The following is a 25889-nucleotide window of genomic DNA, read 5'->3' on the forward strand; positions in this document are numbered from 1 at the left end:
GTGCCCCCCTCCCCAGGGTCCCCTCTCCCTGCAGCCCTGAAGCAGTGCCAGGCCGTGCAGCTCGGGCTTTATTGGGGGCAGCGGGGGGAGCAGCGGGGCTGGAGCAGCGAGGGTCGGGGCCCCAAAATCCGGTTTTTGGGGTGAGGGGGGCAGGTGCCCCCCGGGGGATCCCTCAGGCCTCCAGCGGCTTCTGTGCATGGGCAAAGAAGACGCCGTCGACGTCGTCCACGCCGGTGCGGAGGGCGGGGGGCATGGCGTAAGAGCGGAAGTCGCGGAGGGCGAAGCCAGCGTCAGCCAGCGCCGCGCGGACGTCATCCTCCGCCAGCGGCACCACGGGCAGGCGGGCGGCCCCCGCCAGGTAGAAGGACTCGCCCAGGGCCCCCAGCAGCAGCGCGTGGCCCCCCGGCCGCAGCAGCGAGCCCACGTGCGCCAGCGCCCGGGCGAAGGTGGCCCGGTCGGGGCTGACGGCCTCCAAGCAGAAGGCGGAGAGCACGGCGTCGGCCGGCGGGCGCAGCGGCGCACCCAGCGGGTCCGGCCGGTGGACGTCGATGGGCAAGATGCGGCGCAGCCGGCCCCGCAGCCGGCGCTCCTTCTCCTGCCAGGGCTCCCTGCGGGGAGGTGGGCGTCAGCGGGGATGGGATCCCCTGGGGAGGGGGAGGGTGGGATCCCCTGGGGATCAGGCTGGCACCCACAAGGATGTGGGGATGGGATCCTGCAGGGATCAGCCCCGCACCCACAGGGGTGTGGGGGTGGGATCCTGTGGGGATGGGATCCTGCGGGGATGGGATCCTGCAGGGATCAGGCCAGCATCCACAGGGATGTGGGGATGGGATCCTGCAGGGATCAACACAACATGCACAGGGACGCAGGGCTGGGCTCCTGCAGGGACCAGCCCAGCATCTCCAGGGACGTGGGGCTCTGATCCCGTGGCATTTGGGGACAGGATCCTACAGGGACCAGCCCAGCACCTGTGGGGACATGGGGAGGTGATCCCATGGGGACTCGGGGACACAACCCTACAGGGACCAGCCCAGTGTCTACAGAGATATGGGGCTGTGATCCCATGGGATTTGGGGACATGATCTTGTGGCGATCAGCCCGGTGCCTGCGGGGATGTGGGGCTGTGATCCCATGGGATTTGGGGACACAATGCTTTAGGGACCAGCCCAGCATCCGCAGGGATGTGGGGCTGTGATCCCACGGGCCAAGCAGCTGTGATCCTGCAGGGATCCCCCCCGGTGCCAGGTCCCCCACCGCCCAGGTCCCCGCCCGGCGCAGCCCTACCCGCGTCCCTCGATCTTGCAGACGTGCCGGATGAAGGGGCTCCAGTCGAAGGTGCCGGGCTCCCCCCGTGCCCAGCGCCCCAGCTCCTCCCGGTTCACCGCCAGGTAATCGGTGGCCACGATCTCCTCGAAGTGGTCGCAGGCGCTCAGCAGCTGGTAGATGGTGGGGCCCGAGCCCACGTCGATCAGCGTGCGCCCGCGGATCTCACCTGGGGGGGGCCAGGACATGGAGGGGGTCCCACACCGAGCCGGGCACCGGCGGGGGGACAGGACCAACCAAGGGGTCCCACCCAGGGAGGGAGCTGGGAGCGGGCAGGGTGGGTGCTGAGGTGCTCTCCCACCCCGTGCCTCAGTTTCCCCACCCCGCTGCGAGGCAGGGGGGCTTCCCGGCACCCCTCACCGCTGGCGAAGGTCTCGGCCAGGCATCGCAGCTTCCAGGGCACCACGAACTCCTCGGAGGAGAAGTCGGCCCGGGGGGGCAGGTAGTTGTTCTGCAGGTAGGCGCGGGGGTCGAAGCGCTCGTAGCCCTCCCGGAGGGCGGCCAGGCTGCTCATGGCGAGGGGCTGCGGCGCGGAGCCCGCCCGGCCCCAAACCCGCTTTATATCCCCGGCCGGGCTGGGGGGGCCGCGGTGAGCGATGGCCCTGCCCGGTGCGGAGGTGATGGCGGCCATCCATCGTGGATAACCAGGTTAGCGCCAGTGCCCCAGGGCCAGGGGCTGCGGCTGGGCGCTGATGCTGCCGGATCCGGCCCTGTGCTGAGCGATAAAGCTCTTCTGCCCTCCCTGAACCGGGGGGGGGGAGACAGGATCCAGGAATCCTGGCTCCAGTCCCTGCATCCTGAAGCTTTTGCCCCCCCGAGATGCGGCTGGCCTCGCCAGCACCCCCCCCCATGTGCTGCCCCAGCACCACCTCTGCCCCTGAGTGTCCCACGGGATGGGACGGGAATGGGAAGCGGATGGGGCTGGGAATGGGCTGGGGACTGGGCTGGGGATGGAGCCCATCGGAGCTCTCCCTGATGCCTCCATCACCAGTGAGCTGAGCGTGCTGGACCTCAGCCCATCCCCTGGCAGGAGCCAGCACCACCAACCCTGCCAGCTCCCAGTACTCCCAGCACCCTGGGCTAAGGAGCAGGATGGGACCCTGTTTATGAGACTGGGGAGAGGGATGGGGGTGGGTTAAAGATCCTGAATCCTGGCTGTGCTGGAGCTGGAGATGGGCAAAGGTGGTGGGGACGGGCGGCTCATGGGGAGGAAGGGGATGGGGACAGGGACGGGCACAGGGAGGGGACAGGGACTGGCGGTGGCCCAGGGACAGCAGGATCCGGCCGGGCGGGAACAGCTAATCTGGGCACTGGCGCTGGGGCCATCCCGGACCCTGGCACCGGCTGGGCTGGCGATGGCGGGGGGCCAGTTCTGTAAGCAGCAGGTTGCCCCCTTCCCCAAGCCCCCCCCAGACCCCGAGACCCTGCAGGGCCCCGGGGTCCCTCCGGCTGCCGGCACAGCGCTGTGCCTCAGTCCCCCCATTCCCCAACAGGGTCCCGCTCCCCCTAAATCTTGCCCCCTCCCCACACCATCTCATGGGGGCCTCGTACTCCCCCCCCCCCCCCCAAATGATGCCACCGGGCCAGGCTGGGCATTTTATTGCCGTACGAAGACCATCGTTCATACAACTCCGCAGCGCGACCTGCTGCAGCCCCCCCAGGGCCCCGGTCGGCCCCAGGCAGGTTTCAGCGCTCCCCATCCTTGCACCCCCTTCTCTTTGCCAGGGAAACTGAGTCACGCCCGCGCCCGGGGCTGCCAGGAGCCCCCCCGAACTGCGGGCGCCCCGTCCTCGCCGGCCTCCACAACGCCCGCCGTGGGGTGGGGTCCCAGGCAAGTGGGAGCCCACCCCCACTTGCCCCCACGCTCCTGCGCTGCCTCTTCGGGGCGGCCGAGCGGACCCAGGTGTCCGGGCCCACCCGCCGCCCCCCAGCATCAGCCTCTTGCCCCCCCCCGCGCCCCCCCCAGCCCCGCCGCCGCACTCAGCCCCGCTGGGCCTCGTGGGAGAGGGAGCGGGAGAGGGTGCGCGGGACCCCCGCCTTGGCACCGCGGAGGTCCGGGGGGGCGAAGAGGGGCAGGGGCAGGGTACGGGCGTAGGGCAGGAGGTGCTGGGTCAGGGGCTGCCCCAGGCACCCGAACCGCAGCAGCCCCCAGGGCGAACGCTGCTCCAGCACCCGCACCTCCCCGCGATGCTCCAGCGTCTCCCGGCGCTGCTCGTCCACCTCCCGCCGGCACCACCTGGGCACGGGGCACTCGTGGGAGTGGGATCGGGGTCCCAGCGCCCCACGGGGACCCCCGTGTTCTGCTCTGCCCCGCTGGGGCCACCCCACCCCGCGGGGACCCCTGGAGACCCCCATGTCCCACACCCCCCACCCCTCGGAGGTCCCCATGTCCCCGCTGGCACTTGGGAGACCCCCACAGCCTCCCCAACCCCATGGGGACCCTTGGAGACCCTCCAGGACCTGCACAGCCCCACGGGGACCACCGCACCCCATGGGGACCCCTGGAGACCCCACAACCCTCACGGCCCCATGTGGATGCCCAGCCTCCCCCAGGCCCATGAAGACCCCCCCATCTCCCCAGAGGAACCTTCCCAGTCCCCCTTGGACACCCCCACCTCCCTGGAGCACCCATGACCCCCCAGGGACCCTCGGAGCCCCCCACAGCCTCCTGGGGACCCCAGAGACCCCTGCAGCCCCCCCACCTCCCCCATGGCCCCATTGGGACCCTTGGAGCCCCCCCATAGCCTCAAGACCCTATGGAAACCCCACAGCCCTTGGGGACCCTCAAGCACCCAGTGCTCCCCCGCCCCCCCATGGCCCCAGCACCCCAAGGACCCTGCCCCGGCGGCCACGGTGCCCCTCACCCCTCCTCAGGCCGGGTGCTGAGCTCTAGGTCCAGCCATTCGGCGCTGAAGGTCTCGCGACGCCCCACGTCCTCCTCCCGTACGCGGCAGCCCAGGCGGGCGCCCGAGAGCAGCCCCCCGCTGCGCACCACTGTGCTCGGCACCAGCATGCTGCCGTTGTCCCCCCCAGCCGCCCGCCCCGCTTATATGGCCCCGCCGAGGCTATTTTGGGACGTGTTGCTGGCACCGTGGGGACAGGAGGGTGCCAAGGGCCCCCTCGGGGCAAGCGGGGGGGTGGTACTGGGGACACGTGTGTCACCCCGTGTGCGTCCAGCCACACTCGGCCCCATGTGCCCGCTGGTGACTTGCCACCCCAGGGTGGCACCCCCTGCCCTATGCTGTGTCCCCCATGGGGACACGGGGCAACGTGACGGCACGGGCAGGATCCCTTGGCCCCGGGCCAGGGCACGTCTGGCCTTTCGCTGCCCGCCGCCGCGCTGGCACCGGTCCCTGGGACACGATGGACCCCAAAGGTGTCAATGGCTTTGCGGCTGCCCACTGCCAACGCGGTGGCCGCGCTACCCTGGGCCACCCGGCCCATGGCGGCAGTGGCCCTGCTGCTGCCCTCAAAGGGCCACTGGGGTCCCATCCTAGCGTGTCCCCTCAGGGACGCAGGGACAGGCAGGGGGGTGCTGGCCACAGGGCCTCCCCAGCCGGGCTATTTGTAGGGCCAACAGATGGGGGCTGCGAACAGACGGGTGCTTGCCGGGTGCCAGCGGCCGGGGCTCACGTGGCCGCGGCTGCTGCCTGGGCGGACACAGGTCCCCAGCCCCTTCCAGCCGCCCGGGGCCATCGCCCCGCAGCCACGGTGGTCCCGCTCCAGAGGAAACAACCTGGGGCCGGGGGACGTTTGGGGAAAACGCTGCCCAGGGTGACCAGTGCAGATGCTCCACACCGATGCCCAGGTGCCACCACGGGATGGGGGACAGTGACACTCCTGGCCAGTGGCTGATGGAGGCTGGGGGACCCCTCCTTTGAGCTTGGGGGACTTTGGGCTGGCCCCAGCCCCACAGCCACTCACCCCGGATGGGCCAGTGCTCCTCCTCGCTTTCATTCACTCGAGTTACAAAGGGCCCGTGGAAGACAACGGGCTGCAAACAGTGCAAGGCTTTTTATTCTGAGAGATGCTGGCCGGAGGCGTCACCCCTCGGGGGCGCGGGGGGCCGGACCCCCAGGACAGGGGCGCAGAGAGCCCAGGGGGGAAGTGGTGTGGGTGCTCCCCGCAGCGCTGCCGGCATCTGCCCCCGCGTGCGGGCGGCTTCGCGCTGTTTCCATTTATAGTGCAGAACACGGCACCGGCGCTCACAGGTAGAAAGAAGCCGCAGTCGCCCCCGCATTCCCCCCCCACCCCCCAAAAAGGATTAAAAGTCTCTGCTTAAGGCAAATCGTGCTCTGCCTCCGCCGAGAGCTGCAGGCGGGGGGGGGGGGTGAGCTGAGACAAGCCCCAGGGGGAGGCTTGGGCAGCCCGAAGCACCAGGGAACAGCCCCAGAGAGGTCCCCTGCACGGACCCCCCCCTCGCCTCCCGCAGGGAGCTAGGTGTGGGGCACAGCCCGTGGGACGACAGCCGTGAGCCGGGCACGAGCTGCGGAGCAGCTTTATCCGGACGGACCCGTGTCCTCACGCTAACATGGCCTTCTCCTCTGGCCCCTCTTTCTTATCGTACAGGAGTCTGGGGGTCACAGATAAGCCCCCAACCCCTGGGTGAGGGGCAGGGGGAGGCCGGACCCGGAGGAGGGCAGGGCAGGGGTTTGGCACGCAACAGTCAGTGGTTTCAGGGCCCCGGTTAGGGGGAACCGTTGTGGGAGGAGGAGCTGAGCACCCCCAGCCTCATCTCAGCGCTGTTAGTACAGGGCATCCTCTCCCAGGGGGTTGCAGCGAGGCCCTGGGGGCCGCAGCGAGGCCCTGGGGGCCGCAGGGTCCCCTCCCGGCTGTCCCCTGGCTGCAGAGGAGAGAGGGCAGAGGAAAACGAGGGCAGGTCCCCGCTGCTCACGGCTTGCCGGAGAGCTCGCTGACCCGCTGGCGGAGGTGGAAGGCGAACTCGAACATGGTGGCAGCCAGGCTCTGGTGGATCAGGTAACGGGGCAGGCGACCCTGCGGGGAAAGCAGAGGAGCACGGAGCCGTGAGTCTGGGCAGCACGGAGGCGGCGCTGGGTTTGGGGCTGGGGGCTGGCCCCCATCCCGACCCGGCGGTGGCAGCCCGGGCTGAGGGATGCACAAGCACCGCAGCGGGGAGCTGCCGCTTACAAGGAGCTTGCTCCGGGGGAGGAACTGAAACACGTTTTGATTTCTCTAAAAAAGCCCTGCACGACTCAACCTCAACCGCCTCAGCCTCTGCTCTATTATGTGAGATGCATAAAAAAAAAAAAAAAAAAAAAAAAAATCCTTGCCTCTGCGTGGGAAGGGAGCTGAGGAGCAGCGCCGGGAGCTTGCGCAGGGTCCCGGGGCAGAGAGGGGGTCCTGGGCGCAGGTAGCTCAGGCAGGGATGGCTGGCCGACCGTCCTGGGGGTCAGGGAGGCACAGGAGGACCCCCACCTTGGACTGGGGCGTTGCAGCAGGGCAGGAGGCAGAGACCTTTCCCCGGAGCAGGTTTTCTCTGCGACACGGGGGCAGGAGATTGCGAGACCCTTGGTCCAGGGGCCATTTCAGACACCTCCCTGAAACGAGCTCTGCGGTGAAGCTCCATCACGGACACAAACACACACACGTGTGTTAATTCTCACCCTTCGTCGCAGGAAGGGATGAGCCATATGCTATAAATACTTCTTCAGGGCCAAAGGAAATAGCAAGGCAGCACAGAAGAGGGGTCTGGGCACTCGCAGAGCCCTTCAGGAAGATGGTGGAAGCAGTTGACAGGCAGGTTATTAATAGCTCGGCCGCTACGGCATTTCTTCCAGCAGCGGAGGCAGGCAGTGGGCGAGTGCTGTCCGGCCCGGGAAGCACAAGGAACATCTTTCCTTTCTGAGCCCCATCTTGCACAACCGACTGGGTTCATTATCCCTCCAAACCCACGCATTACAGAGGGGCGGAAGAGGCATCGGAGCCAGATCCGCGAAAGAAAACACATCTCCAGCGCAAAGGGGCACGAGGCCGCGCTCTGCTCTGCCCCTGCTTTCGCTGCCCAGGCGAGCGCTTCTGCAAATCCTTTCCAAAGCGTTTCACAAGGCAGGCAGGAGCTGATCTACTTTGTGGGGAGGGAGGGACGTGGGAGGGGAGGGGGCCGTGCAGCTTTGCAGCAGAGGGCTGATGAATGGAGCCTTTGTGCTCGCTGCTGCAGCGCCGTTACCACGTCAACCTTCAGCGGAGGAAGAAAACGGGCCAGCTCCGCTCCCCCCATCCGCCCGACCCCGGCTCCCTTCGTGCGCTGCCTTTTGTCTGGGCCACCAGCAAGGACTCGACACGCAGCTCCGCAAATAGCTCCAGATCTGGGTCATCTCATACGGCCGAAGCGCCTGTCCCCGGCTGCGGACACAGCCCCCCGCGCCCCAGGGGTGGCCGCGTTTGTACCAGGGGGTGTGGGAGCAGGGCACGCAGGGGCGAGCAAATCACCCCTTCGGTGGGATCCTGGGAGCAGCAAGCAGCCAGGCAACACTTCACACGCCCCACTATTTTCGGTCCTCAAAGAGAATAAAAGTCTCCTCTCCCCCAGTCCTGCATACAGATGTGAAACCCCTAAGCAAGATCTCTGCCAGGTAAGGAAGAGCTTCCCCACCTCACACCGGGGCAACTTCAGGGGGAAAGAGGGTGATTTTCAGGTAGCGTTTAGCGTCCACCAGCAGAACTCGAGTCCCTTTAGGGCAGCCTTTGATAATGAGCCGCTTTCAGAAGCGGCCAGCAGGACTGCAGCCCCACACTGCTCGGCTGGGAGCACAGAGCGGGTCCTCAGCACGCAGCCTGCGCGACGCAGGGGATGTCAGAGCCTGCGGGTGAGCTCTGCTGGGGACGGGATGCGGCCACAGCGCTCGCGCATCAGCGAAGAACTGGCTTTACCTTCAGGTCCGTGTTGAGAATCCAGATGAACGTGCAGACCCTGGGGTTGCTGGGACATTTCAGTACGATGAATCCTCCGGGCCCATTCTCACCCCTGCAGGGAACCAAGAGCACACAGTCAGAGCCGGGGCCAGCTGTAAAGCCGTTCTCTAACGCTCTGGGGTGCACCGCACCGATCCTGCGCTAGCTCCTGCAGCAGCAGCCACCCCCTCCGCCTGGCAGTGAGAACGAGAGCCCAGCGGGGTAAGAGCAGATGCGCAGAGCGCCCGGGAAGGTAGCTGCTTGGCTGCAGGCACACGAGCAAGCACGGCGAGGCAGGTTTCCCACAGGTGCCCTGGCAGCAGTGGTGCCAGGGCTGCGGGCTGAGAAGCAGCCTCTGCCTCCGGACCGTGCGAACCCAGCCGACACCAGCTCTGCACCGCGGGGAGGTTTCCGAGGCACAACCCTGTGGAAATGGGTGCAAACGAGAGGTCCCAGGGAAGCCGAGCAGCCAGGGAAACCCTGCGCGGTCAGGACAGGCTTGGCGCGGGGAGCCTTGTCACTACAGCCCCCAGATCCTTCCTCACACCATCTGATCCATCTCAGAGACAAGAGCTGTGCTCACACACACAGCCCAAATACAGATTTCCCTTCCCTGTTCAGGAACACACTATTTTTGCTGCATACATTTGTAAAAAGATTTTTCTAGGCCCTGAAGTCCCCAGGTCTTAAATAGACTGAGGCAGCTATAACGGCTCTGAGTTAAAATGTCAATTACTTTAACCAGATTATTAGGAAAAACAAAGTCAGTGCGCGAAGTGGCACAGCTGGGCCCCAGGCACCGGAGCAGACAGTAACAAGGAGTCCTTGTTTGATCAGACTAACCCCGCCGAGATCCATCACCAGCCGGGCGAAGCTGTCCCTTCGGAAGGGGAGAGGCCAAAGACCTGCCAACGCTTTGGGAGCCAGTCCATCCTGACGCAGCTCGTTTCACCCATGGGACCATCTCGCAACGTCCGCAGCCTTTAAAGTCAGTAAGTGACTGGCTTACGAGAAGCAAAAGGCATCCGAGAGGCTCAAAAGGAGCCACAGTCAGCTGTTTACTGCCCCTCAGAAACGGCAGCCGGCCCTGTTTGGGAATTAACTGTTACATAAACAGGATGCGGACTGGGTTGGGGTTTGTGCTGTTACTGGTCGGCACCTCCACTCCCCTGAGCAGAGAGCTGGGAAACGCCTGAGCAACACTGAACAGCACGGAGAGTTTCTTTAACAAAGGAAGAAGAACAAGGGAAGCAAGGTCTAGTTCCACAAATAGATTAGCTTCCTGCAAACGCTGCCAGAAAGACAGCAGGGTTTTCATTTAAGTGGCTCTTTGCCCTAAGCTTAAGCAAAGTGCGTGTGTCAGATACCAGCTAAAAAAATAGAACCTGCCTCTTACCTGACATACTTGGAGAGCGGAGGCTTCAGGTTGTGCGTGGTCGACATCCCTGAGGAAATGTACCTGTCTCTTCTTCTCTCGATCCGGCGCACGTTCACAAAATCCCTAAGCAAAGAAAGGGCGCTGAGTGCTTTAAAACGTGCATGGGACTTTGAAGGAGCAGATCCTGCTCTCCGGACTGCTGGGAAAGGCTGTGGCAGAGATATGTCAACATAAGGACAAAGCACAGCGCAGCACTGTTATCAGGGAGACTGACCGACTGAGACAGATTTTGAGCTCCGACTCCTGCCAGAAACATCTGAAGGAGAATTCAGGGACTCCTTGCCTTTGGGAGCGATACCCGCACAGCCAGGCAGCCCTGCCTCGCTGACACCAGGAGCTCCCGGCCAGCGGAGAGCGGCAGAGCTGGGGCAGAGCGCTCTCACTACAGTCGGATGCTTCTCTCTGTGTTTTAGGAGGGTGTTTAGGGGCTCAGTACAAAACAGACAGCGGAATAAACTGACCTTGGGGAAACGACACCACCTGCGGCCCCAGCTGCCACGTCGTACGAGATGATCGTGTTGTCTTCAACCCGCTGCAAGATCTGGGAGGGGGACAAAAAAAACCAAAAAACAACAACAAACAGAAGAGAGATTTCCTCAGACTGCGCCTGCAGGTCTGCGTATGCCAACAGCTGGGCAACACAGACCCTCTCCTAAAACAGCAGCAGGATTCAAAGCCACCCGAATGTCTTTAGCAGCTGATCTGAGGCTGAGGGGGATGAGCTCTTTGGCAGTGTGTGCACAGGTTTGTCTCCTGCCCTGGGACTGGTCCCTCTGCCTTTCTGGGGGGGGGCACAAGCGTTGCCTCCGGATCCCTGCCACACTGGCGGTGCAAAACGCCCAAACCCTACCAAGCAAAAGCAGGCTTGGCTCAGCCGCTGGCCCATCTCCCTGCCCACCTCATGGGCTTTTGGATAGGCACATGCATGCAGCTGGCTACCGCAGAGCATTCGGATCGTACGGATGAGCGGCGGAGATTTCACGCCTCAGTGACTCGGATCCAGCTAAGCTCCAGTAGGGCCTGGGCACCGCCGACAGCCGGTGTTGGACTGGGAAGCTCCAACTCTCCGCTCCAAGGAGCTCCTGTGATTAAGCCATCTTTGTCCGGCACGCTCACCTGGCAAGCTGCCACTGTTCTGTTCCACAGGATCATCTTCTCAGGCTGGAGAATAACCTCCTGGTAAACTGTTTCAGCAGAGCACTGCAGGAAAGCCTGAGGACAGAGCCAGAGCAGTTAGCCAGTCCCCCCCGCTCCGCTTTGCTAAGATTATTTTTAAGGAACGCAGGACGGATCACAAAGAACAACCGGGATAAAACAGGAGGGGAGCAGCGAGGCTGGCCTGGCTCAAGCGCACGCAAAGCCAAGGCTGTCACCCCTCTGCCACAGCGCTCCCGTTCCCAGGGGCCTGGAGGGCACGCGTGCAGGCGGAGAGGACAGACGAGACCTCAGGTTTCAGCAGTCGTTGAACTGTTGCCTGCCGAGGCCCGTGCTGGCGTAAGAGAGGGCAAGCGTCTGTCAGTCTGTAACAAGGCGAGACAGACGGACCTTGGGGCTGACTCAGGCTGGCTCCTCTTCCACCCTCACCCCGCTTTATCAGCGGTTCTGCTGCGTGCGCGATTGCTTCGGGAAGTTGCCGAAAAGCTCTTCTGAGCTCCAGCACAGACAACATTCATTTCTCCGCGTCCCCGTGGGACAGGGGATCTTTGGAGGCAAATGGTTAACGCAGTAAAGTGGGACCATCCAGCTTTTTCTCGCGAATACAGAGCTGCTCCGTTGGCAGCTCCTGCCAGCGAGGCAACATATGCACTGGAACAAAGAAAAGCCACCGCAGCACCGATGCTTCATTAAAGCGTGGTTTACAGCCAAGCCACTCCAGCGAGAGGGCACAGAGCAAGGCACTTCCGAGCAGCTCTTCTCAATGCCAGGCAGCAGCAGACGCACGCTCAGCCCTGGTCTTGCTGGCAATTAGTTGCAATTAGCCTCCTTGGTCAGATTAGTCCTAGATGCTGGGGTTGGAAGCAAGTCTTGCAGTCACCTGCTCCCACTTCTACCAGCAGAGACTGGGGCCCAGCATATTTGCTGGGGAGTTTGTCTGCCAGCCAAGGGGCTTTCCTGGAGAGATTCCCTAGAGCGTGCAGTGTAGTTCATCTGTCTCAAGCAAAGAGAGCATGCTTTCCAGCCTGACCTGTCCTGCCAGGGCCAGGAGAGAGCGTGAAAGCTGAGCCGTGGCTCTGAGCAGAGCAGTGTTGCTCTTCGCCTGTACCGCACGGACTAAGGGAGCGATCCAGGAAGGTTCTTACCTTTAAAATAAAGGTCTTGCCATGGAAAGGTATTTCAAAAGTGTAAACAACATCACCAAAGTCCTGTGCAAGAAATAAGAAAGTTACATTTACGTTAGCAAAATAAATCACTTCTATCTGGGGTAAAGTCTGCCAGCCTGCAAACGCTGCGGCTGCAGGAGCCATCCCCCCTCGCGTGTCGTTCTGAAGGACCCTCTCCAGCCCTCAAATGTCCCCTGTCCCCCCACACCGGCCAGCGACCCCAGCACGGGCACTGCACTGAGCACGTTTCAGATGCACATGCACAAATTTCCATAAACAAAACAATATCCAGAGCAGCAGCAGCGATGAGACAGAAAAAGAATCCGCCCCATGCCAGCCTGCAAACTCCACCTCAAGGTCAAATTCCCTTTGTAGCCGGCTACCAACACTAGGGTAAAAGAAAGGGGTTAGTTTGCCAACACTGCTGTTGTTACCTACATCTGAGAAGAGACTCCCTGGAGGGGTTAGGGATGGACAGATGATAACCTTTCATCATTAGCCCTGTGTTAAACTCTGATTAGTCTATTTAAATCCATCCCCCTTTGGATAAAGAAAACAATCTGCCCAGCTAGTTTGGCATCAGACAATGGATCACTTGACAGGGGAATTTTAAACACCAGATGAGACTGCAGTTTGCAGGACTCTCACCCCAGTCATGCTGCGAGCCCACAAGCAGAAAGCAAGGTTGTTTTTAGGGGGCAGAGACACTGCCCCTGTCTCTCCACCCTTTGGAGAGAGAAAGGAGCTCTAGGTACCCCAGAAAACCCTACTGTAGCTCAGGGAATGAGCTGGTGTGGTGAGGAAACAGGCAGGGCAGGGCCCGCTTTGCTTCGTGCGCCTCCGTGCTGCCTGAAGCGAGAGGTGAGACTTGCAGACCCCTTTGGCAAAGCCACAGTGGAAAGATGTAAGGCAGAGAGGAGACATCCCCGATTCACACTCCAGCACCCACAAGGTCCCTGTCCTGGGGAAGGGGACACACAAATAGCTTTGGGGGTGGGAGGAGCAGCCTGTGCCCCACACTCTCCTGCTCCCATCTGGGCCAAAGCTGGCCAGAAGGGCCAGACCCCAGCTTGGCTTGGTCTTGCCGGGATGCTCAAAGGCACCTCGCCGCGGAGCAAGGGCCGAAGCTGCAGCGACGGGGCCCTCCAGCACCGCCGCAGGGCCAGCGTGCCTCCGCTCCTCCCCACGCCGGCAGCCACGGCTCCGCATCCCAACGCCTACCAAAGGTGAGCTGTCCGCCCCTGCCTGCCTGCTGTCTAGAGGGAGGAGTGATGGGCTCTCTCCTGTCAAACAGGAAGGCAATTAAACGTCTAATTAAATAAGAGGGGATTTTACATTTAACTGAACTGGAATAGATTCCTAATTCAATCAGGTAATTGTAACGCTTGTTAATTTTTCATGTCGCAAGGAGGTTTCAAAAGCCTCATTTGTCCTCCCGTTTTTGCTAAGCCATCCGTGCTTTCTGCCGGCAGCGCTGCCCGGCAGGTGGGGCGGGGGGACACTTGCGTTGTTTTTCTCGAACTTCCAGTTCTCCTCCTGGGCAAGGATTTGGTCCACAACCTCCATTGCATCTTTGCCTTGTCGGACATATTCTTTCTCCTGGGAGAGAAGAGAGCATTTCATTAGCTGGGTTTGCAGAAAGCCTGAAGCGTGTGCGCGCAAGGCTTGCTACCCCCCTCCCAGGGCTGGCAGAGGGAAAGGGGATATCTCCCATCACCACACCACAGAAATCTCTTAATTTGGGTCACAGAGGCCTCATTTTGGAGCTCAAAGTCACGCTCCCCGCCCTGGCTTGTATCCACGCACCAGCTGCGTCTACCAGTGAGTCTCCCGCCTTAACGTAAGGGTTTCCAGCAGGCAAAGGGCTATGAGATGCCCAGAGCTTTCTTCCGTGGAGGTGCCAGAACTGGGGCTGAACGGCAGCAGAACCACTTGGAAAAGAGCACAAAGCAGCCTGTGCCCAGCCAGGCTTCGGGGAGGCGAAGGACCGCCTCGCGAGCCACAGTTCAGCAGGGATGGCTGAGGCGATGCCCTTCTCGGTATGTGACCGTGTAGCCAGGGACTGAAGAGGGAAGGGGAGAGAGGGACAGGCAGGAGGCAGAGCCAGAATCACATCTCTGCGGGATGCCGCAGGGGAGAGCACGCAGCCCCGGGGAAGTGGGTTAATGTCGGGTGCTAGCCGGAGGACCCCCTCCTGTGGTGGCCACGATGCCACCGGTCCCAGGGAACAGCCTGGTGTGGAGGGGCAGGCAGAGCTCCTCAGCCAAATGTCCCCACAACAGAAGGCTGGGAAATGAGGGAGAGCAGCCTGCGGTGCTCTGCAGACACAGCACCCTGATGGGGCCGCAGGACTGTCAGACTCCCACAGCCCTTGATCAGCCTGAAGCCAACGGGCAGGGCTAGCTGGCCTCAGGCCACGCTGCCTCTGTTTACCTGAGCTGTCAACGCCTTCCTCCCTGCACCTTCCTCATCCGACTCGTTGTCCGACCCTAGGGGGGAAGCACACAATTAACACCCAGTTGACGAAGACCCCACTTGTACAATCTCCCTTGGACAGACAGCGTCCGACCCCCGCGCCCTATCTGATGGGGAAGGGCTGTCAGCGGGGATGACCCCGGTACAGCCCAGGCCCTGCCTCCCCGAACGCCTCCGCTCCGCAGCCGGCTGGCAGGCGCTGCTCTGCTCTCCGGAAGGCTGAGCACGCACCGGGTGTCAGCTACACCGAGACAACTGCTCCGGCTGACGTCTCCTCGCTCCGGAGCAGGGGAGGTCTCTGGAGCCGGCACCAGGCGGTGTCACAGGGCAGTGGCGTGCTGCCAGCTCTTATCCTCACCTGCTTGTGGCCACTCGCCCCCGTGCCCTCATCCCGAGGGCAGCATTTTTCAAGTACTTTAGCCACAGCAAAAAGCATTTAATCCCAAGACCACAAAAGGCTCCAGTTTCCCACAGAGCTGAAGCCAGGCGCACGGGGCTGAGCCTGACTCTGCTCCGCAGATGGCACCGAGACAGCATGGCCGTGCCTCCCCTGCCCAGGCACAGGCGCAGTGCGAGGAGAGGGGAGCTCGTTTTGCAGTGTCAGTTCTTGGAGGCCCTGCCACCCACCGCTGCCAAGGGCCGGGATAACGAGACAGAGCTTGGGGAGGAGGCGATTATAGAAGTGAGGAGACCCAGGAGGAATGCCGTGAGGAAAACAAGCTCGGGAAATGAGGTGGCCCTGCTGCCGGCGCGGTGACGGCAGAAGGGGAGGAGAGCACGTCTCACCTGCGAAGGACTCTGGCGGGGAGTAGAACTGCCCCTCGGAAAGGGCTCTGGGGTAGAGCAGGGGGCCGCGAGAGGCTGCAGCCTGGGCTGCCAGGTACCCTGTGAACCAAAGCACGAGGTTTTACACACGCAGCATCCAGCGCTTCAACGCCAAGGGGTCCTGGGGCCCCCACCCCATCCACCCCTACTCAACCACCCTCCCAGCCACTTTCTTCCAGATACAGCTGGTCTTTTCGCACTGACACTAGCCAGCCCACAAGCTTTTCAGCTCCTGTTGCCTCATCTTTTGTTTGAGACATTTTATCTGCATGGAGATCAATGGGCTCTTTTGCCTGTCAAATCCAAAGGCGATTAAGCATCTAATTAAATAAGAGCTTCCCCTGGAAGCAATTTGGAACCTGAGCCTAATCCAATAGAGGCATTAAACACTTGATCATTTTTCATCTTAAAGCCTCCTTGCAAGACCCAAACATCCTCTGGTGTTTTCCAGTCAGTCAGTGCATTTGTGATCGAGCCCCGCTTGACAAATACTCCTTCGTTTATGTGCCGTTTCCCAGTCCTCTTTCGTCAGTCAAGCCTGGGAGAGCGACAAAGTCCTTGCCGTGCCAGTCCAGGCTGAGCACTCCCTCCCTAGAAGGACCCCTGAAGTTACAGGTGCCCGGCGCTGCAGGGTAATTTGTAATTTGTAAAGCACTAGGTCAGACTCGATCTCCGTTTCGTCTGACCTCAGCGACCAGAGGCTGTAAAATTTCACGCACCATAGTTCACACCACGCCCCTGCAACGTGTCTGTAACTGAAGCAATCCTCTCTGAAAGGTCTCCAGCCCAGATCCGAAGACAGATATCCAGAGACAGAGTCCAACAGTCCGCCTGGCATTTGTCCCACTGTTTCAAAACATTTTCTCCGATGCGGAGGTGAGCTCTGTTTCCAACATGTCTGGCTTCAGGATCCAGACATTGGGGAATCTGGCACGTTTTTCTCCACTCAATTAAAAGATGCTTTTTATAATCTGGTATTTTCTTCCCCTGAAGGGGCTTATATACCATAACAGAATTGAGTCAGGCACTTACCGTCACAGCCAGCCTGGAGATCACTTCTCCATAAATGTCATATCTGTCAAGGTGCTGCCAAAGCAGCAGAAACCCCAGGCCTGGTAGCCTCATTTGCCAACTCCCACCAGAGAAGAGCAAAATACTCACATCGTTCCTCTTCTGCTTCCTGAGTTAGGACTTTAAAATCCAGGAACCAAGTCTCCAGCCAAGCAATGACAAACGAGACGATAGGAAGTAAATAGCCGAAAGCCCCTTTGGTCAGAAGCTGCGTGGAAGAAAGCAGAAACCACAAGGAGTTTACACAAACGGGAAAACAGCAGCATCAAGTAATCACAGAGCAATCCCCTGTGAGCCCAAGGAAACCAACCTCGGAGAGGATGACCTTCACAATCAGGAAGGCACTGGACACCAATGTAGTGACCTGAAAAATAAATTTACGTATCTCAGATCCCTGCAAAACGTAGGTGGAGCGAGAAAACTAAAAACAGGAAAGCAAAAATTGCCTTCTTACCGCTATGACCCACCAGTGGCGCAGCTTTACGATTGCATAGGCCAGCAGCAACACAAAAAAACGAAAGAAAGCCAAGACCTTTGAAAACAAAAAGCCATGGACACAAGTCACTGCCCTTGTCCCTCTGCCAGGTGCTGGGAGGACACAGACACGGGCCAGCCCCCGAGGACCTCGCCGCCGAGACAGATGGGGTCAAGACTGCAACAGGACGGGCTGCGACCTGCCTGATTTCTCTGAGCCAGGCGAGGGGCAAGGCTGCAGGGAGACCCCGGCCCCCCGGCACGCAGAGCCTCCCTGCCCGGCCTTTGGTCGCGCCACCCCTGGCTCCAAAGCCGTTTCCTCACCTGCAGCGGTCTGTGATACTCACAAATATATCAAAGAAAGAGGTCTTAAAACTGTACTTGATGATTTCATTCTCCAAGTTCTTCTGAATGCCATCCTTGGTCTGAAGGGGAGACAGGAAACCAGAAAGCTATTGAGTGCACTGATAAGAAACTAATGGTAGAAAGAACCCGGCCAAGCGGTGACCGGAGGTTACCGCCAGGTCAGGTTATGCATCAGGCATACAAATGCCTGCCGCACACAGGACGCGGGCTCATCTGCCAACGCAGGGCTACGGGAGGATACAACAGCCCATTTCACCCTCGGTTTCACACCGAGGAGCACGAGTCGGGCAGCCAGAGCTGGAGCAGCACGCAGAAACATTAAACACTTCTACGTGGGGGCTTTCTAACACCAAAAAGCCGTTCCTTCGGCTCAGCACATCCAGCGCCACCGGATCACAACTCTCACAACCTAAAGCTGTTGTCGGACAACACCTCCCACTCGTGCCCACCGCTTCCACGCGTGGCTTCAGGTGACAGACTTCAGCTGTACGGGAGGAGACGCGGAAAAAATGAAAAACCAGAGGAAACTGCTTCTCTAGCACCTTCAGTAATGCACCAAACAAAACGTCTCCCACAGCTGGACAACCAAAACATCTCCCCCGCGAGGGCTCTCAGGGGTCACTCAGCAACCTGGGGGAATTTAAGCTGTGATCATCCTCGTTGTGCAAAGCACCGAGGGGGCCCCTCTCCTTCCTTCCAGGCCAGCTGGCTTCCCGCGGCTCACAGCGGCGCTGAGCTGCCCTCCAGGAAATCTGACGGAGGAAGGCAACCGGCGGGTTCAAACGTACTGGCAAAGGGGAAGAGGGAGGAGAGGAGGACGGGGGACATGCACAGACACAGACAGACCGCAAGGACATCCGAAAGAGGCAAAACCGCTTTCTGGGATATTGTACGGGAGCGTGGAAAAAGCTTACAGAAGAGCTCTCTTGCCTCACCCCGAGACAATCTGGGGCCTGACAGCCCTGGTACTTTTGACACCATAAATCCTGTTCTCGGGAGCCTGGAATCGCTGTTTATGAGGAAGCGGGTGGCTCAGGTAACTGGAACAAATGCTTCACCTTTAGGCTATTGGTTTGAACACAGCCCAGCTGGCCTGGAAGCCGGTATAGGCTGACAGCTGTTTGATGATCTGTGAGAAACAAGTTGGTGGATCTCAGGCCAGTCCTTGGCAGCCTGGTGTCCTGGCACCCTCTTGTCAGCCAGTCCAAGGACAGAAGAGGCAGCCATCGGGAAGCGGTCCCTCTAGGTCAGGGCTGGTGCTTAATATTCAGGGAGAGGGGGGCAAAGCGGTTCTGCACTATTGCTTTATCTGATCTGTGGCTACAAGACTCGTGCCAGGCAGCTTTGCCGAGCTGCCGCCGAAAGCCTCTTCCCCGCACCGGGACTCCGCTCTGAGATGCTGCAGGAGGAACGAGACACAGGGAAGGCTTTGGATTCTGATTTCTGGGAGATGTTTTCAGTTTAAATACAGGCCACTGCCGTGAACAAGGAAGAAGAAGAGCCATTTGAGGCATCTCTCTGTCTCCAAGAGCAGCAAGCTCGCAGAATTACAGTTTGCAGGCAACAGACATTTAACGAGGGCCAATTTGCTCAGCTTATCTTGCACTGAAGGAAACCGTTTGATAAAAAAAGCATTAGTCATGATATAAAATCGTTGCTCTTCATAACTAGGCAAATAAGCTGTCCTAATAGCTTTAAATATGCAGCATCTCTGCTCAGGGCCCAAATATCAGCAGTTAGTCACTCATTAATGGCTACCTGCAAGACCTATGCTCAGAATCACCCTGGTGACCGCGCTGGCAGATTATCTCCCCGGGGCTGGATATTTTGATTTGTAGACAGCACCTCTCCAGAACAGGGACAAGAGCAGGAGGCCAGGGTCCAAGCCGGGCGTGCAGGACACCATCGGCATGGCTGGAATGCTGGCCCAGGGAGGCTTTTTCCTAGCTGGGGGGAGGGCAGGGGTCTCTTCAGGCTCTCGACACCGCGTGGGCAGGGTGAGGGAACTGCTGGCCCAGACAATCTGTTAAGCGCAGACACTGCAGGAGATAAACAGGGCAGAGATAAGAGCCGCTAAGTGAGCGCAGGATCCAGTGCTGATAAATAAAGGCCAGGCACCGGCAGGGCTGCTCGCAGAAGCACTGGGGTCTATCTGTTCATCTTGCCTCTCTGCTCAGGTTGTTCCATGGGAGGACATGTAGTACCTGAAACCCACCGCCAGCACAGTCAAAACCAGTCGGGACCAGTTCAGGAAAAATAAAATAAAATACAGCCCAGGGAGTAATTCCAACCTGATGGGACTGAGGTAAATAAACTGGATTTCCCTGGTCATTGCAACAGTTGATGCACTGAGCAAACACAGCAGCCTGCATGTGTGTGACAGCACCGCGGAGAGAACCGAAACCCTCACCGTCCCCTTCATGGTGGAGCAGCATCTCCGGCTTTCAGGACCTGAGATTAACAGCAGTATGCTGGGCCCAAAGCTCAAAGCCCTTTTTGTCTCTGCCCAACAGCTGGGCGGGTGAGAGGAGGGTGTGCACATCCTACCTCGCTCCTCTGATGCTCTGAGAACAAGACACTGCAGCAAAGCTGGCAGCTGCTTGGCAAACACAGTGAGCAGCTTCACTTAAGGCAAGGGGAGCAGGAGAGAAATTTGGCCAACTGCTCAACCTAGGGATTCCACGGCCCCGGATCTCGTTACACTACAACACAGAGCGCTACACGTAAGGGCGTTAACGACCCTGGACAGCCACAACAGAGCCCGGTTGCAGGAAACGAGCTGGACTTTAGTTTACACTAACTGCGCAGCAGCTTCTCAGCCAGCACAAAACAGCAGAGTGCTGGGAAGAACAAACAAAGACTTGGCCCAAGACTTCTGAAAGAGAGCAGTTAATACAGAGGGAACTGAATTAAAAAAGCACAACTTAAAAGAGCAAAGACTCCACAGATTTGCTTCCCCCAACTTACATTCAATTCGATTATCCACAACAAAGAGATGAAGAGCAGGTCGAAGGTGACAAAAAGGCAGAAGGTCCTCCTCACGTCCGAGATGGCTTTCCTCTTCTCCGGAGAGAAGTAGCAATACGGGGAGAAGCCCTGGCTTTGGGAGAACGAGGTGCTGATGGACGCTATGGCTGGGAGGCTTCGTTCCAGGTCGTGCTGCAGGTCTGTCGGCTTGCTCATCCTTGACCCAAGCGACTTGGGTCCTACGTGAATCGGGGCAACATCTGCCAAGTCAGTGCGTGACCTGTGGGGACACGAAGGGGACCCTCAGGCCTCGGGTCTCCGGATATCCCTTCTCTTCTCCCCCTCTGAAGGCAAATATTCCTATTACCAAATCAGATCCTGTTTGTTTTGTACAGCTCCTGAGGGAAAAGGCTAATACTGGCCTTTTGGCTGCCAAAGAGCCTCGCTCTCTGAAGCAAAGACATCCAGGGCTCACCCTCCTGCCCCTTCTCACCCTGGCACCCCACGTTCACCAGGATGGGCAGGGACCCTCCTTCCCTTTTGCTCACTGCAGGGAGGGAGGAATCGGCTGCCAAAGGCTCAGAGGCACAGGGGGTCTGCGGAGCCACCGGCAAGCGTCACTGGAACCCAGAGGCAGCCACCCAGAATGCGCTCGCAGCACGGCGAGCCAAGCTGGCAGCTACAGCCAGCGGCCAGAGCAGCAGATGGCAAACCCCACGGAGATGCCGCGGCAGCAGGAAAAGGGGCCTCAGGGTGTTTCTGCGGAGGCCCGTGATCCAAAAGGGAGCAGCCCCCGGGATCCCGGAGCCACCCTGAGCTACAGCAGCCTCCTCTGCAGGGACGGATGCAAAGCTCCCAAGGGCTCGACATTTTGCACAAGGCAAACTGCAAAGCCTCGGGAGCCGGTCATCCCGTCGGATCCCATCCCGCACAGCCGAGAGGGGAGCGGGACACTGGGTTTCACGCCCGACTCCGGCCAAGCAGAGCAGCAGGGAAGCAGCAGGGGAAAGCGCTGCTCTCCGTCCTGGCCGTGGCGGCTGGCAGTGCCGGTCACACAACCCCAGCGCGAGCGAGGTGTTGAGGCCTGAAGGCTGTTTTCACACAGCCCGTGCCAACCATTGTATTAAAATTTTTCCTCTCCGTCAGCACCGCACAAGGAGGCCACTATGTTAATGGACCGTGCAACTAAGCACACACTGGAGACAAACAAGGGAAGAGGATGCCAAAACAGGTCAGGCCAGGGATCTGTCAGTCCCCGGCTCCGCCACCTCCGAGTCACCCATGGCAAAGGCACAGCTATGAATTCCTTCTCTGCAAAATACTCCCGCTCAAGGACATTTTGCCTCCGTAAAACCAGATCCTTTGCTGCCTTAGCCACTGCCCCAGCAGCTCTGCATCCTCCGGGATCCGAGTGAGGTTTGGTTGTCTACAGCAGATCTCACTTGCAAAAACCAGGAGGCTGCAGCCATGCAATGTCCAAGGGAAAAAGCCCCGAGACTGTGCCCAGACCTGTGGGAAGGGGCAATCCACAGGGCAGGTGAAGCCAGGGGTGCTGCTGAGCCCCACTGGACGCCGGAGCAACTCCAAGAGCTGAGCACAGCCTGACTTGGGGCAATTTTGGGTCCCTGCACCAGCGGCTCCTGCGTCCCAGCCCCTGGGGAGTGCCGGGGCTGGAAAGGGAAGAAAGCTGGACTCCTGTCAAGCCCCCGTTAGTCTCTCTCAGAGGCACTTCGGAAGGAGCTGGAAGACTTGTCACTTCGGATCAGCTGCAACGACCGCGGCCCTTCGCTGCTCCGAGCGAGGGGCCCATCTCAAACTGAGAAAAGTTAAAGACATCTGTGAGTGCTAAATAATACATCACCTCATGCACGGGCTGCCTCCTCCTCTACGGCAGGGTGTCACTGCCTCCTTCCCTCAAACACCACTTTGCACTTAGGCAGCCCCCCACAACTTTCACAGCGCTTTAAAATCACCCTGCGAGACTCGCTGGCCCCGCTCCCCTGACGCCGAGGCAGCACTGGGGCCGCTCGGCGGTGCCAGGGACGCGGCAGAGCGCAGGGACGCGGCAGAGCGCGGCAGCCAGTGCGAGCCCTCGTGCAGCTCAGCCAGCCTAAACCCACCCGTCATTAAAACCCAGCCTTCCCGGTGAGGTTTAACACTGAAGCACGCCCATCCCCAACCAGCCGGCAATAACCAACTTCTGGGGAAGAACCAGCGACAAGGGCTTTACCTTCAGAGCACCGTGGGACAGAGCAGGGTTTTGCAGAAATATTTTAAGCCCAGATGAGGCCTCCCGATTGGGACCGCTCCCTCAGGCAGGAGAAAGCTCAGAGCAGAAAGAGCAGGGGCTGGATCTGAGCGTGTTTAAATGTGCCTTTTTCTGGGTGACAGATAAATTATTGAGCACCCCGGTGTTGTATTATGCATTCAGACATCCTCCGCAGCCTGCGCTGCACCGGCTGCCGAGCTGCGAGCCGCTTTCGGGGGCTCTCGAGCAGCGCAGCTCCAACAGGCGACACGACAGGCCGGGGAAGTGTGAGTGGCACATGCTGCCCGCAGGGACACCCCGGGTGACAGTAACACAGTCCAAAGGGGCACCCGCGCCGGGGACCCCTCAGGGCTTTTCTGGTTAAAAAAAAAGAGGGGCTCTCGGGACTCAGAAGAAAGATCTGGTTTCTTTTTGCTGGTGAGACCTCCTGTTTCAAGGATGAAGCAGGAGGTGAGAGGGGCTGCAGGGATGAAAGGCGATGCCATCGGCAGCGAGCCTGCGAATCCCAGCAGGAGGCTGCCGGTGAAATCCTGAGACAACGTCGAGCGCCAATACCCAGCGAGCGCCGCTGCAGAGGTCCACGTGGCAAAACACCGGCATCCCAGCCCAGCGCCAACAGGACGCCAGGTACCAAAACGGACCCAGGACCTGTGGCGAGGCACGTCCCGTCCCTGGGAAAGGCCAGAGCAGCCCCTGCAAAGCTCCAGTGTCACCCCCTCCGCAGTGTCACCCCCTCCCCACTCTCGGCTTTTAGATTCAAATCACAAGCTTCTCATTAGCACACGTTTGCATGTTAATGACATGTCTTACAGTAAGAAGCCTTTCCATCTTGTGACATTGCTTCTCCTTTCCTCCTGCGCCCCCGACTTCCTATTAATGTGTCTTCTCAGCTCACATGACGACTTCAACAGCTAATTCTCATGTCACCTCTTCTGAGAGTTACAGCCTTTGCACCAAGCGCTGCACCAGGAGACAGAACGCCTGGAGAACGAGAGGGACGGGGCCTTTTAGAGACGTCAACGGCAAGAGTTTTACCAGATGCTAACAGGCGTCTGAGTTTCCTCGCAGGGAGAGATGCTTTTAAAACAAAATGGTCAATATTAAAGTAAACTGGACACTAAACCTCACCCCAAAAAATCCATTAAGTGATCCAACTTCTTCAGCAAACCACGTTCGCGGCCAGGACGCCGCAGGGCTAAGGCTGTTTGGTTTTTGAGCACCTGCAGATGCTGTCATGATCCTGCAGCCAGGGCACGGTGTGGAGCTCCGCAGCGAGCTGTTCCCACACCGATTTGTGGCTTTCCCTGAAGCACCTTCCAGGGCTGATCCGAGCCCGTGCCTACGCTCGGAAAAGTCACCCTGCCAGGCACATTATGTGCGGGGTCCCGGCAGCGCTGGTGGCACGAGGGACAGTGAGCAGAAGAGGGGGGCTGACAGGCAACGGCCGTGGTAAAGTAGAGCGAGGAGGGGGACCGGGGCTGCAGCTTCGGTCTGCCTACGAACGGCCACTTGTTCCAAAGGCCGGGAGCCGCCGCTGCCCGAGTTCAGCGGCCGAGCGTGCGCAAGGTGTGGGCACAGAGACCCCCAGGGAGCCCATCCCCTCCCCGGCACCGCAGGCAGAAACAGGGAAACTCAGAGGGCTGCGTGAACGGTGCATTTCCCTGGAGCCAGCACGGCAGCCCGGCCCCAGCCACTGGCTGTTTTCACTTGCAATTCCCTTGCCCCAGTCCCTCCACTTGCGAGCCGTGCCCTGGGCAGCCAGGGGCAGTGGGCTCCTGGCACGGCAGCCCCTCGGTGCCCGGCATGCCGAGGGTGGGAATGGCTCAGCCGCATGCTCGCCACGTCCCGGGGAGCAGGCAGCGTTCAGCCATCGCTTCTCCGAGCTGCTCTCTTGCTCCGGCACCACGCAGCAGGGGAGCGGCCCACGACCGCCTCTGGAAGCGCGGTGAAACCCCGCGGCGTCCCGCGTTCCCCGGGGCCCTGCGTGTCGGCTCAGCTGAGCCACTGCCCACCAAGGGCTGAGCCAGCCCCGGGGCCAGGTCCTGCCTCTCCCCGCAGGCAAAGGCATCCCCGCTGCCGGCCCACGGCAGCATCTGGTGTCCTCATGCCGGGACCGAAACCCCAGCCACGTCTTGCCCGGTCCCGCACAGCCACCATCGGGCTTCAAGACACGGAGCGGGACATGAAACGCTCAGGACAGCCCAGGTTTACAGCCAGAGGCTTCATGCTGCCACGACCGCTGCAAGAGAAGGGTCTCCAAGGGCTGGCGGAGGCGAGTGACGGCCACCAGCCTCGCACCACCGCACGTCGTCCTTCCTCAGCTCCGCGCTCGAGCGCGCCGGGCTGATCGGAGCCTCGCGGGAGGGGGATAAAGCTCGGGGTCTTTGCGGAGACCCCGGACCCGAAGCAGCGGGGATGCGTCTGTGGTAACAGCCCAAGCCAACTGCGGGCACGAACCCCCAGAGCCGAGCAGCCGGCAGCCCCCCGAGCCGTCCGGGGATGCAAACGCCGCGGTTTCAGGAGCACAGGATCGCCGCAGGACGTTCTGGACGGAGCCCTTCGAGTCGGCGTTTGCCAGGGGAGAGGGAGGGCAGAGCAGTGCCAGGACCCCGACGGCCCCTCTGTCCCCTGAGGAGCTCCTAAGCCCCCCAACAGCCCCCTCCGCCCCCCGCCAGCCCCCCCGGGGCCCCGTCCTCAGGCAGGAGCGGGTTCCTCACCCCCGGGGGGGCCGCGCACTTTCCCACGCTCACGTCCATAAAAGCACCCCGAGGTCGCTGCCCGGAGAGGAGCGGGTTCACGGCTGCCCTGAGACGGGGGCGAAGCTTCCAGCCGCCCGGGTCTCCGCTGCTCCTGACCGGTGCTCGCCCTCCGCTGCCCAGGGACTCCCGGTCCCCCCATCCCCGCCAGTGCCCGGGCTTTAAACGCCGGGGGTGGCCGGGGGGGAGCCAGCGCGGAGGCGGCTTCGGGCCGAGCCGCTGCTCCTGCCTCCGGCCCCGGCGGGGCTCGGAGCGAGGCCGGGGAAGGGCCGCAGCCGCACGAAGGGCTCCCGGGGAGAGCCGGTGCCCCGGGCCCCGCCGGGGAAGCCAGGGGCAGAGGACGTCACGGGGATCCCCGCCCACCCGGGGAAAGCGCCCTCGGGGGACCCCGCACCACGGGGCAACCGGGGCTCCCCGGGCCCAAAGCCGCCGGGTACCCAGTAACGGCCCCCCCAGGCCTGAACCCCAGGGACCCGGTAACGGCCCCCCCCCAGGACTGAGCCGGGCCCCCACCCCCTGGTGCGGCACTCCCGGACCCCGGAGTGCGCCCGCCCGCCGTACCGGTACCTGCCCCTGCCGCCGCCCGGTGCCGGTGCCGGTCCCCGCCGGAAGCAGACCCTGGCGCGAGCCGCTTCCGGCCCCGCCGCTACCTCTGACCCCGGAAGGGAAACCTGAGGCTGCGCCGGCGCCGA

The 25889-nt window shown here is 60.9% G+C and overlaps 3 protein-coding genes across 8 annotated transcripts; all 3 read right to left on the reverse strand.

Moving 5' to 3' along the window:
* Positions 1 to 50: 50 nt before the first annotated feature.
* On the reverse strand, positions 51 to 2828 carry PNMT (phenylethanolamine N-methyltransferase). The gene is made up of 3 exons (XM_009470749.2): positions 1684 to 2828; positions 1285 to 1492; positions 51 to 608 (listed from the first exon to the last, which is right to left on the reverse strand). The coding sequence occupies exons 1-3, from the start codon at positions 1952 to 1954 to the stop codon at positions 173 to 175; spliced, it is 915 nt and encodes a 304-aa protein (XP_009469024.2). The 5' UTR covers positions 1955 to 2828; the 3' UTR covers positions 51 to 172.
* Positions 2829 to 2906: 78 nt separating this feature from the next.
* TCAP (titin-cap) lies at positions 2907 to 4351 on the reverse strand. Its single transcript, XM_009470738.2, has 2 exons — positions 4188 to 4351; positions 2907 to 3559 (listed from the first exon to the last, which is right to left on the reverse strand). The coding sequence occupies exons 1-2, from the start codon at positions 4334 to 4336 to the stop codon at positions 3304 to 3306; spliced, it is 405 nt and encodes a 134-aa protein (XP_009469013.1). The 5' UTR covers positions 4337 to 4351; the 3' UTR covers positions 2907 to 3303.
* Positions 4352 to 5318: 967 nt separating this feature from the next.
* STARD3 (StAR related lipid transfer domain containing 3) lies at positions 5319 to 25879 on the reverse strand. 6 transcript variants are annotated; one of them, XM_087769902.1, is made up of 16 exons: positions 25765 to 25835; positions 23252 to 23422; positions 20173 to 20452; positions 17187 to 17264; positions 16820 to 16897; positions 16676 to 16729; positions 16456 to 16573; positions 15256 to 15354; positions 14428 to 14483; positions 13501 to 13593; positions 11974 to 12036; positions 10790 to 10885; positions 10135 to 10214; positions 9632 to 9736; positions 8215 to 8308; positions 5319 to 6318 (listed from the first exon to the last, which is right to left on the reverse strand). In XM_087769902.1, the coding sequence occupies exons 3-16, from the start codon at positions 20386 to 20388 to the stop codon at positions 6214 to 6216; spliced, it is 1335 nt and encodes a 444-aa protein (XP_087626028.1). In that variant the 5' UTR covers positions 20389 to 20452; positions 23252 to 23422; positions 25765 to 25835; the 3' UTR covers positions 5319 to 6213. The 6 variants fall into 6 exon arrangements, with proteins under 6 accessions (XP_087626028.1, XP_087626027.1, XP_087626029.1 ...); XM_087769901.1 differs by lacking the exon at positions 23252 to 23422 and having other exon boundaries at positions 25765 to 25879; XM_087769903.1 differs by lacking the exon at positions 23252 to 23422 and having other exon boundaries at positions 25759 to 25867.
* Between the last annotated feature and the right edge of the window lie 10 nt (positions 25880 to 25889).

This window comes from Nipponia nippon, unplaced genomic scaffold (genome assembly GCF_047370975.1).
Source record: "Nipponia nippon isolate SJK-2023a ecotype South Korea unplaced genomic scaffold, ASM4737097v1 scaffold_32, whole genome shotgun sequence".
NCBI classification, from domain to species: Eukaryota; Metazoa; Chordata; class Aves; order Pelecaniformes; family Threskiornithidae; genus Nipponia; species Nipponia nippon.

What these genes read in the sequence shown, in the direction of transcription:
- PNMT (XM_009470749.2), bottom strand. Translation starts at nt 1,954, where the DNA reads ATGGCCGCCATCACCTCCGCACCGGGCAGGGCCATCGCTCACCGCGGC. An exon ending in GGCCGAGACCTTCGCCAGCG is followed by an intron (nt 1,493 to 1,683) that starts GTGAGGGGTGCC and finishes GGCCCCCCCCAG; the next exon opens with GTGAGATCCGCGGGCGCACG. An exon ending in TGCAAGATCGAGGGACGCGG is followed by an intron (nt 609 to 1,284) that starts GTAGGGCTGCGC and finishes ACCTCCCCGCAG; the next exon opens with GGAGCCCTGGCAGGAGAAGG.
- TCAP (XM_009470738.2), bottom strand. Translation starts at nt 4,336, where the DNA reads ATGCTGGTGCCGAGCACAGTGGTGCGCAGCGGGGGGCTGCTCTCGGGC. An exon ending in AGCACCCGGCCTGAGGAGGG is followed by an intron (nt 3,560 to 4,187) that starts GTGAGGGGCACC and finishes CCCCGTGCCCAG; the next exon opens with GTGGTGCCGGCGGGAGGTGG.
- STARD3 (XM_087769901.1), bottom strand. Translation starts at nt 20,388, where the DNA reads ATGAGCAAGCCGACAGACCTGCAGCACGACCTGGAACGAAGCCTCCCA. An exon ending in TGAAGGTCATCCTCTCCGAG is followed by an intron (nt 16,574 to 16,675) that starts GTTGGTTTCCTT and finishes TCTTCCACGCAG; the next exon opens with CTTCTGACCAAAGGGGCTTT. An exon ending in TTCTCAACACGGACCTGAAG is followed by an intron (nt 6,319 to 8,214) that starts GTAAAGCCAGTT and finishes CTTTCCCCGCAG; the next exon opens with GGTCGCCTGCCCCGTTACCT.